The sequence below is a fragment of the Oryx dammah genome, unplaced genomic scaffold (genome assembly GCF_014754425.2).
Source record: "Oryx dammah isolate SB20612 unplaced genomic scaffold, SCBI_Odam_1.1 HiC_scaffold_5, whole genome shotgun sequence".
NCBI lineage: Eukaryota > Metazoa > Chordata > Mammalia > Artiodactyla > Bovidae > Oryx > Oryx dammah.
In genome coordinates, this window is record NW_024070189.1 from 49,514,180 (window position 1) to 49,525,525 (window position 11,346).

Genomic DNA, 11,346 nt, shown 5'->3' on the forward strand with positions numbered 1-11,346 from the left:
GAGTGACAGTTTCTCTTAGGTTCAATTTCAGGCATGAGGATTGAGTTAGGAGTCTCACATGGTAATGGGGCGAGCATTTTTGCTTACATCAGGTCACCCCAAGGACCACATGCCCATGCTCTGTCCCTGTGACCCCATCACACCATCACTCCTGCAAGGTCTGATTTCTACTCTTTCCTTCTGAAGACTCCCAGCATGGGGAGGAGCCGCAGTGACAAGGGAGCCCGGCCCCAAAGCCCTGAGCAGGAGTTTCTCCACAGTTTGCCCTCAGGTAGCCCTTTGGAGAATCACTTCCTCATAGGGAACCTCAGGGACCCCGAGGCTGCCTGAGTCACTCTGTTTATTTTCCCCTGCTCCTGGAAAATAAACGCGCTTTCCCCACTTAGAAAAAGTATATGAGGCTGGAATGGCATTTTTGTTAGTCCTCTTCTGCAGTACTCAATTCTACTACTTTTATTTTTTTTTTAAGTAAAATCTATTTCCTTCTTTAAGGAATACTCAGTGTTGCTAATGGTACAAGAGTTTATGATTCTAAAGAGAGAAAAAAGCAGGGTCTGTTGCTTGTTACCTTATTTCTTAGTTCCTTGAAAAATAAATGAGCCATCTTTCTCTTCTGTCGTTTAGTGAGAAAGGACTCCCATAAATACATTTTTCCCCGCCTAGAGATAGTGAGAAGTGACAGGCACTTCACATTCTTACTTGTCTGAGAGCACAGATGGATGCAAATTTGTGGCCCACTAGGTGATCGGGTCTACCTAATCTTGCTCTTTTCCTGAGCCTCATGTGAAGCCTCAGCCCTGTTCCAGACTGTCAAAATCAAGAGGCAAAATTCTTGGGCTGTAAAAGGCAGAGGGAGTCCAGCTACACTTGCCTGCTTAGCACAGCAATGCAATACACAAAGGAAGAAGGCAGAGAGATGACTCATACAAATATATAGTAAATAAATATATTTCATTTCCATCTCCCTGGCTTTGTTTTCCTCCCCTCCATGCCAACAGCCTTGAAATGGAAGGTTAAGGAAACCTGATTTGGTCTCAAACACAGCCTCAGAAGGTACTGATTTTTATGACCTTGTTTCTCAGCTGTAGCCTTTTTAGAAGAAACTTGCAGATTCTTAGATTAGAAAAAGCTCAAATTCAACCCTTCTCATTTTACAGATGAGCAACTGGAGATCCAGAGAGGAGAGGGCCAAGTCAAAGACCCAGGGAAGTGAATGTTCCTAGGCGTTCTCTGGTTCAACAACCCCACATGCTGCTAGACAACCCAGACAAGTGAAGCTGGCCAGGAGGGGGACTTGAATCCAGATCTCTCTTTCAGGGTGTCGCTCACGCCACCTGCCCCAGTGGGCACCCATGGTCAAAGGTACTGAACTGAAGAGAAAGAGCTTAGGCCTCCTTGTATCTCTCACTGCATTTCTCAGCAGCTGAGGCTCAGCCCAGCAGTAAAATGTCTGGTCCTGCCTCTGCAGAGCAGTTACTGCTTCTGGCATTTCAGAGACATTGGCCAAAAGGCTTGTCTCTTTTCTCTCGTTCTCAGGATGGCTAAATGCTGCCTTAAGGTATGTGAAAAATATCAGCCCTGGGCCCATGGGGCTGCCTGCACACTAGAACGGGATATTTCACAATCTCCAGACCCAAAGGTGGCTTCCTGGCAATTTGTTTATCAAACTGCTCGTTCCTATCCCACAGCCTGCCCACACCCACCCACCCACCCACCAGCCCGAGGCCAGCCTCCCTGCCTCTTCCCAGCTCCAAGACCAGCAGGGCCTTCCTCTTCTTTCCAGCTGTGTGCCGGGAGGTCTCCTCTGAGCCCCCTCAGTCAGACAATGGCTACACTTCTGCTTCCTAGGCCTTCTCAGGCATTGCTAGAAGGAGACAAGCAGCCTTCCCAACGGAGACAAGTGGCGCGGCCAATAAAACATTAGCAAATATCATGAAAACCCGGAGCCATATCCCTGTGCTCGGGAGGGAGCACAGAAAAAACCGAGGAGGAGTCTGGGGGCATGTGTCCCCCCTCCCCCCGGTGCCAGGCTTCCTTCCTCCTTCCAGGCAACCCCAGCGCTGGCTCCTGCACCTCCCGCCCCCACCCTGTTCCCATGGCAAAGAAGAGGAGGACCCACTTACGGCTCGTGTTCATGATGATGCCTTTGCACTGGGTCTTTCATTCAATACGGAGACTCCAGATGCTTTTTAAATCTTCCGATCTTTCGACTTCACTCATCACCTGGGGGCGAAATAGTCCAGTGTTAGCTCTGTATCCTCAGGTGCCCTCTCTCTTTCTGCTGTCCCTCTCAGTCTGGGCTGTAGCCTCTGGCCTTGAAGGCGAGTGGGCTAATAGCTCAGGTGAGAGCAGGGAGGAGGCGGCAGAGAGGACGCGAGCGCCTGGGTCCGTCCGCTTCTGGGACCTGACTGCCCGGCAGAAGCGGGCCCGGCAGCGCCTGTTGGCGCGCACCCCGACTATTGCAGCCCAGCGGCTCGGGAGCCCAAAGGGGGTGTGGACCACAGGGAGGCAGGGCGGGGGCAGCGGGCTGGGCGCCGGGCTCTGCTGGGCAGCGCGTCCCCGCCCGGCGTCCACGAGCGGCGGCCCGCCCCGGGACCCACCTCTCGGCCAGTGTCGGGAGCCAGAGGCCCCTGCCCGGGCCCCTGAGACCAGTTCATGAATCCTGGTCCTCGTCTGGGGTCTCGAATTCCAAGGCGAGCAAAGCGAAATAGGAGAGCTCGACATCCATGATGCGGGCTCGCCGGGTGGCTGCGCGGGGGGCGCGGCTGCTCGCTGCTGCCACCTGCTGGACGCGCCGGCGCGTGTCCAGGCCCCGCCCCGCCCGGGCTTCTCTCTGGGTCCTGGGCTGTGAAGGGGAATGGATGGGTTCCCGTGTCCTGGGGCGAGGGAGGGGGTGCTTGAGCGCTGCTCCCCTCCCTGATACACGGGTCTAAGAACTAGACAATGACAGGAAAATAGACCCTCTATGAGAGGGGCTGTGAAGAAAGGATTGGCTTTGCAGGAAGACAGTGTTCACTTCCAACCCTGCTCCTGACCAGCTGGGTGTAGTCTGGTCTTGAGCAGGTCGCTGCTGGCTTTGCCTCGTGTTCCTCAAGTGTAGAAGGTGGGGGCTGGACAAGTGAATAAGAGATTATGGGTTCCTCTAGCCTGCTAACTCTGTTCCTACCTCCCGCTTCATACCCCTTTATCACTGACTCATTTGTTACAACTTTTTTTTTTTAATATTATCCCTCTCCTCCATGAGAATGTTTGTTCCATCGAAGTATGGGTCTTGTCAGTAGGGTTCACTGCCAGACCCTCAACACCCAGAAAAGGACCAGACACACAGTGAGTATCAATAGATATTCACTGACAGACTACCCCAGTGTTTTCTGGATCTAGTATCACTCAGCCCTCAGAATAGAAGGTCCAGGAACACCTACTTGGAAACACTTCCCTGTGTGAAGCAAATATCAGGTATGTACCCTAGTGACTCAACCTCACTGGTTCACCCAGTTTTGTATGGCCAAAAGTTTTTTTTCCCTGTAGGTAGTTTTTGCAGGTATGTATTAATGAAACCTATATTCTGATTCTCCTGGTCACGGTTGATTCAGTGGGATGAGATTCTTGACATTCCTCTGACTACTTACCCTGTCACCTTTCTGAACCTAGTTCAGGGTCACAGAACCATTTCTTTTGAGCATAGAAAAACAAGACTGAAAGGACATATAATCCCTGTCTATAGAATGTCTCTGGTTAGAGTATGTGTAGAATTAAAAAGCTGTGAACCCCTCCTACCCCCAACTTGTAGACAAGAAAAAGTGGGTCAGAGAGGCTGCACCACCTGCCCCAGACACACAGCATCTGGTGGCTGAACTGTACCAGATCTGCTCACTTCTAGGTTGGTCCTTTGTGAAAGAGAGTCAGTGTACCAGATGCTGAGACGCCAGGGTAAAGGTAGGTAGCCCCCCTCTTAAAACTGGGGAAAGAGCACCTCCTAGATATAATACAGTGTTTCTACCTCACCCCCTGAGATGTGATAACAACAAAAGGATCTTTAGATAAACTGAAGGGTCAATGGATTTGAAACACCTTGTGATAGCTTGCTAGGAATTGTTGCCAATGGAGGGAGAATAACCCTAACCTCCTCACAATCTTGTTTGTGTAACAATCACCTGGGGATCCGCTCTGCATGTTAAACAAGCATCCCAGGCGATTCCCACGCTGCTACGGAGAAGACCTAGGATAACTCGGAAAACACAGTAGTGTTTAATAAATACGTAAGTGATTCCCAAAGATCTCTTTAGATGCCCCCTACATTTTCAGATTGTGATTCTTTATTCAGTTCCCGAGTTACCTGTAACTTGCTCAGTTCTTGAGCTTGGAAAGAGACCATTTTTCACCCTGGGAGAAAGTTCAGCTAAACTTAACATGTAAAATTAAAAAGTCTGTTCAGTGAACATATTTAGTTATCACCCAAAACTTCAAAGTTCAGAACTTCTCAGATTTACAAAGTCAAAAACATATTACTCATTCATTTATTCACTCAGCAATCATTTATTGCCTACTTTGTGCTAGGCCTTGTGCCGGCAGCTGGGGATAGAAGAAGACAGACAAGACCCTGGCCTCCTGGAGCATAAATCTTTTGGTAGGAGTGAGCAGGACAGTAATGAACTAAGCCAAGTATGAATTAGGTAAACCAGATGGTGGCTTGGTTAAGAGCCCAGGAGCAAATTCCAGCCTGGCTGGTTTTCAATCTCAGCTCCATCACTCACTAGCAAGAGACTCAGCCTCTATGAGCCTCAAATTATTCATCTATAAAATGGTTATAATATGGTATTTACCTCACAATTGTTGTATGAAAATATTCAGCATAATGCTAGGCAAATGAAGATGATGTAAGTTAATTATTAATATCATCCCTTATTTATACCTACCTTCAGAGAGAGTCCTGTCATTTTCTACTTTTCCATAGGGTGATGGCCATGAAAATATGCCTTAGAACTTTCCAGCTAAGGGGGGCTTAACTGACCAGTTCTTCTTGTTTGGGTTGCTTTTTTAATACTACACACATCTGGATGCTGGTGAATTCAGCTCTTTGGAGAGACCATTGGTCCACTCTAAAAGCCCCAATTAGCTTCTTTTGGGGAAAGAATCTTATCTTTCTTGCACAGTTATTAGGATAGGAAGAAAAGGGTTAAAAGAAGCTTGAAAAGCTATACCCGTGAGGATGTCCATAACAATCGGAGGTAGCCGGGAAAGACGCAGGAGGAAGCTGGGGGTGGGATCCTTGGTGGAATCGGCTGTGAAAATCATTAGGAAAGCAGAATCTTGGCTCTGCCCTTCCAAGAGAATGGGGCTAAGAGCTGCAGAGCAGAGGGTCCCTTTGTTTGGAAGTTTGTTTTGAACTTTATGACTCCAGAATGGAGATAAACAAGTCGCACTCGGAAACAGACAAATGCTCCTGGGTGTTGGAAAACCAGGTGGCAAAATCATCGGGAGACAGATTTCCACCTTCTTTAGAGGGAAAGAGGAAACCATGGGGCCAACTGCAGCCATGCTGCTCCCCCATTATGTTTCTCTTCTCCCCAAAGAGCTGTCTTCTTTACTGACTTCCTGTCCCTAACTGGGGTGGTCTCTGGCTCTCCTAACTTTCTGGCCCCTCGTGGCTATTACTGCCTAACACAGCCCTAGGCTCCAACTTTCCCTTGTGGTCGCACTTCTCTTGTTCCCATCCAACTCCACCTTATCCTTCTGTCCTCCACATCAGCCTGCTCCCCAGCTCCACTGCGCTGCTCCTGTGGGGCAGGTCCCGAATACTGCTCCTGAATACTGAATATGCTCTCATCCATCCTCATCTTGAATACAAAACCCTTCTGGCCTATGAGGGATGGCAACGGTGGGCAGAGGTGCTTGTGATCTGATATATTTACTTGCCATTCCTAGACTATTTGAATATTCCTCCAAGAGGGAATACTATACTTACTTGCATTTGAAAAATAACGTGTAGTTTTCAGCAACATGAGAGATCTACATGTGGTAGTGAGGGAAGATTTTCATTGTATGTGATTCATTGTTTAACATGCATTGTATGTGATTAAATAAAAAAAGAAAATTGCAGAAATGTATATAGTATGGCCTTTAGGATAATGTATATATTTCAGTGTATTGCATTATATATGATATAATGTGTATATAATGTATATAATAATATGTAGATAATGTAAAGAACATATAGAATATACATGATATACAAAATAGTGTTAAATCATCTTTTCCACAAAGGGGACCCTATATAGGTGCTACATATATATAGCCCTGTAATGCATAAAGACTTGGAAGGGCACACTCCTAATTACCAGACTCTTGGATCAGGTGAGTTTTTGGATTACGTAGGTTTAACAAAATCATTTGGACAAATGTAAGCTGTGAGAGATTTTGGCAGAAATGTATTTGAAGAACTAAGGTATCTCTTCATTTTTTAGTTCATTCGCTCATTTGTTCTTTATTCAACAACTTCTGACAGGGTTTTTATTCTGTGCCAAGCACCATCCTGGCCAGGGGCAGGGGGAGGGGACATAAACACACAGACTTATTATTACAATCCACAGAGGAGGAGAAGAGGGGGAGCTCATGGACACTCAGGGATGGGTGTCTCCCTAACAGGTGACGTTTGAGCTGAGGCTGAAGAGGAAGGAACCACCATCCTGGCTTGGTACAGGGTTGGGGGAATGGGAGGGTGCAGAACTAGGTGGCAAAAGGAAATCACAGGTCTGTGGGGGAGGCAAGACAGGACCAAAGTGATGGGTCTAATGGCTTCTCCATGGAAGAGCTGAGTGGGGCACACACAGTCAGGATCACGTTCAGGATTAATGGACCTGGGATGGGAGTGGCTACATGGACAGGGAGGTCAGAGGTCCTGCTTAGAGTCCTGATGCTGCAGGAGTGTATAAGCCTGGGGGTGGTGGAATAAAGTGGTCCGGATAAGAGTCTTGGGTCTTCTCTTCACAGCTGTGTGACCTTAGGCAAGTGACTTAACCTCTCTGGGCCATAGCTTCTTAGCTGAGTTTACAGCTATACCTCCCTGTCTGTGAGCATCAACAGCAAAGACAGATATAATGGCTTAGCACCATGTCAGGCCTTGAGTACGTGCTCACACACCTGGCTCTTGTTTGGAACAACCAGACCGACTGGTAAGGTGACGATTTCTGGGCCAGAGTTTCCATACTTACAAATGGAAGTTTCGACCAGATGAGTCCTGAGGTTCCTTTCACTCTAACGTTCTTGGTTCTAAGCATCTGAGTGTCCTGTGGTTGGAGTTTGGCAGAAGGTCTGACCATGTTCTAGGCTGGTGCAGGGACCCTTGATTCCCCCCCACCCTCCCAGGGGCACCACTGCTCTGTGATGAGACCCAAGTCCAAGGGAAATGTGGCCTTCCCACCAGGAGATGTGTGGTAGCTCCTAATGCCATGTTTGCACCTCTTTTCCTCCTGGGGGAGCCCCCCGAACTAAGTGGAATTGGCAGGATGCAGGCCTGTTTTTCTGGTTGAGAGAGCTTTGAGATGGGGCCATGCTTTTTCCTTTTGTTCCTCATATTGTTTTGTGGAGAAATGTTAAAAAAAAAAAAAATCAAAGGGGTTCCTGAGGTCTTTGGGAAGCTTCTGGGGGGAACAAAGGAACTGGCTCTGAGATCAGAGTGTTGGGGGCTGCAGTGCTGGCAGCAGGGGAGCTCTGAGCAGACGGTCCCACCACGGGGTTCTGCTCACATCCGACCGCAGCCTGAACCTCCTTCCTGACAGCCGCCCTGCCGGCAGAAGCAAGGAGCTGGGGTGGAGCCAGCTCCACATGGATTCAGCCTATCATTCCCTTGGCCAGCCTTCTCTAGGCTTGGTTTCTGTGCTGGTAAATCCAATCTAAAAGGGACCTCAGTGAGCCTTCTATCTTAATCCACTTTTGCATGAAGACACTGAGTCTTACCCATTATTCACCAATAATTTCTCTTCTGTCTACAGTTCTGCTAGTGGGGTCCTCCTCTGCTGTGCTTCCTTGTATAAAGCCGCTCATTTCCTGAAGATTCCCTCAAGTCTGTCCTCTCCTGGAAGTCATCCTCTGGCCCTTTCTCTTACACCTCCATCTCCTTTTGGCTCCCTGCACAGAGGGATGGCTTGGCCTTTCAGTGAGTTTGTCCATCTTAGAAACTGTCCACATGCTGCCTGTTCACTGTACCTGGTTTGCTTTTCTCCTGTTTCCTTGCAAAGCTGGAATCTCCTCATCCCCTAGGTTGTAGTTTAATTGCCACCTCCTGAGAGAGGCCTTCCATGACCAGCTAGCTAAAGTATCTGAGAGAATATCTCTAATTAATGGGTGGAGTAAAAGTCTCTCAGACAACACGGATTCATTCACCTCTTTTTAGAGTTTGGTTATGACAGCCCTCATGCCCTCTTCCTCCAAATTTGGCTGTCTTCCATCCTTATTCATCTGGACCTTTAAGAACTAAATTTTATTGTAAAAAGAATGTATAAATGTGTATAACTGAGCCACTATGGTGAATGGCAGAGATTGGCAGAACGTTGTAAATCAACTATACTTCAACTTAAAAAATAAATAATTTTAAAAAAAGAAATAAAAGAACTAAATTCTCTCTCTGAATATTTAGGTCTTTCACTAAATCCTTCAGAGTCTACTGAGGATGCATGTCTTTCCTAGAATTAAGGATCGGCACATCAGTGGGTCTTCACAGCTACACAGTTGGCAAGGCCATGCTGCTGTGTGCAGACGAAATGTACTGGGAATTAGAAGACCTGGGTTCCAGGTTTGCTCTCAGTTCCTAGTTCTGTGACTTTGGGCAGTCAGTTAATTGTTGTTGTCTCAGTCTGCTCAGTTGTAATGAATAACAGTGTCCCTTAAACCTTAGTATAATATGTATTATTATTCTCCCTTTCTTGTGTGTATCTCAGAATTGTTCCAGGAATGAAATGAGAAACTGTGTGCTTTGTAAATGAAAGTCTATGCAAAGTAAGTGGTGATCATTTTTTCCCTCATCTCATTATAACTCAGTGATCCAAGCTCAGTTATTTACACAGAATTTGCAAAAAGTGATATCATATCCCCTGGTATCCAGGAAGGCCATGGAAAAGGGCAAGCAGCACTCGGCAATATATGTGCACTAGTCATTTCCCCAGGAACACCATTAGAGTGCCTGCCGCTGCCTGGAGGGGCACACTGCAGTCCGCAGGCCTCCTGCAAAATCTCGTAACCTCTGAAAGGGAATCAAACCTCTACTTGGGAGAGAACCCTGCAGGTTCACCACCTGTGGTCATCAAGTTTTAGATCACAATTACTGTGGATGTTCTCAGAATTCATCAAAAATAAGTTCCTCTTTCTACAGAGTTCCAAAGGCGATGAGAATTAGCTAATGCCATGCAGTGAACTAATGGTGAGGAAAGGCCTCTGGGGTCTAGATGACCACTAGGTTACTAGAGATTCTCATGACTGATTCTGCTTCCATTTGGGAATTGCATCTAAGAGTAAAGTCCCAATTCTGCCACAGAGGAACACTCACTAAGGGGACAGAAAGGGAATCCCACTATAGCATTTATTTTATTTATAATACAAAGAGAATAGGAAACAGTTTAAATGACAATTCATAGGGAGGTGGCCTGACCCTGGAGACCCCATGGACTGTAGCCCATCAGGCTCCTCTGTCCGTGGAATTTCCCAGGCAAGAATACTGGAGTAGGATGCCATTTCCTTCTCCAATAAAAAATATCAGCAATTAGCAAAAAAGAGGTGGGTGTTTACATAACGTGGATAGTTATTCAAGACCTATTTTCTGATGGGGGAAGCAAAAACAAATTGCAGAGCCACTACATACAGTATACTATAATTTATTAAAATGGACATAAAAATCACACTATCTTTTGCCAGGAGTACATACATATGCATTTTAAAGCATAAGAAATGGCCTGGAAGGCTTCCCACTTTTGATAATCGTGATATTCGGCTCTAGGTGGGATAGAGGTGTAGGGCTGACAAGATGATCAGGACTGGAGGAAAGGAGCTTAGGGACTGTGTTCTATTTCATTCTTTTTTTTTTTTTTTTAAGATTTATTTATTTCTGGCTGTGCTGGGTCTTCATTCCTGCACTCAGGCCTTCTCTAGTTGTGGTGAGTGGGGCCTTCTCTAGCTGCGCTGTGGTGGCGTCTCTTGTTTTGGAGCGCAGGGTCTAGGCACGCAGACTTCCATAGTTGTGGCACACAGGCTTTAGTTGTCCCGTAGCATGTGGGATCTTCCAGGACCAGGGATTGAACCCATCTCCCCTGCACTGGCAGGCAGATTCTTTACCACTGAGTCACCAAGGAAGTGCGTTCTTTTTTCTTTACATTCACGAGTTCTTGTGTGATTAAATATTCATAATAATGATTAAAAAAAATTAACCTCAGACTCTACTGAGCCTCTGGGCTGGCAGGGCTGATTCATGACCCTTGTATGGGTCATGGTGACTAAAGGGAAGGGAGGGTCCAGTTTCCATTGCCATGAAGTCGGGTCACTCTGCTCCTGGGCGCTCCCTTGGTTTTCAGAGGCCTGTCCCATGCCAAGTCCTGAGAGTGAGCACAGTGTGGCCACAGTCCAGAGTGGCAGGGTTCTCCTGTAACTGACATGGTTACATGATAGTCTGCCCAGCACAGTGGACACAGAACCATAAAAACTAGAGGTTCCTATCTCAATCCTGCTTCCACATCCTAGGGGGGCACCTGGCCAGTGCCTGAAGTCCCAGTAGGCTGCCTTGCCTAGGCTCTGACCTCTTGTCCTGGCATCCGTCCCTGAGTCACTCTGTTCCACCCACACAGGTGTCCTTTCTGTGCACGCCTCCCTCCCACACTTGTCCTGGTTGCTGTTCCCTCTGATCTGAAGCTCTTCCCTCCAGTGTCCATGTGAGTGGCTCCTTCTTGTGGCTCAGGACTCATCTCTAGTGAACTTTCCTCTGAGAGAGGCCTTGCAAGTCATCCTCCCCAGCAGTCCTTCTCTGTCACAATGTGCTGTTTTGTTTCTCCCAGGGAATGGACGCCACTGGAAGTTATGTTGCTCAATTTGTTTGTGCACTTTCACCCACTGGGTTGCCCACTGGAAGAGGGAGGGCACTGGGAACAGGCACCTGTCCTGTTCTCCTCTGGAACTCAAGAGAATGGTGTCTGGCACATAGCTGATGCTCAGTAAAGATTAAGGGAATGCACGACCTTTATGAGCCCAGTGAGAAGAGTGCACTTGGAGAAGGCCCCAAGTTATTTCTGGTTCCCCAGTCTGGAGTTGAATCCCCAAGTCAAGTAGGATTGGACAGAGACAAGCCCCATGGTTCCTCTTCCCAAG

At 47.4% G+C, this 11,346-nt stretch overlaps 1 protein-coding gene across 8 annotated transcripts in view; it reads right to left on the reverse strand.

Annotated features, from left to right (window-relative positions):
* Positions 1-2,766, reverse strand: part of ABLIM3 (actin binding LIM protein family member 3) — a 130,854-nt gene extending 128,088 nt beyond the window's left edge. For 6 of the 8 annotated variants that reach the window (XM_040239640.1, XM_040239638.1, XM_040239637.1 and 3 more), the window contains exons 1-2: positions 2,601-2,761; positions 2,124-2,223 (exon numbers count right to left, since the gene is read on the reverse strand). In XM_040239640.1, the coding sequence (XP_040095574.1) occupies positions 2,124-2,136 (13 nt within the window). In that variant the 5' untranslated portion in view covers positions 2,137-2,223; positions 2,601-2,761. Of the gene's footprint in view, positions 1-2,119; positions 2,453-2,600 lie in introns of those variants that run through there. The other 2 variants (XM_040239639.1, XM_040239641.1) reach the window with 2 other exon arrangements.
* Positions 2,767-11,346: the final 8,580 nt, after the last annotated feature.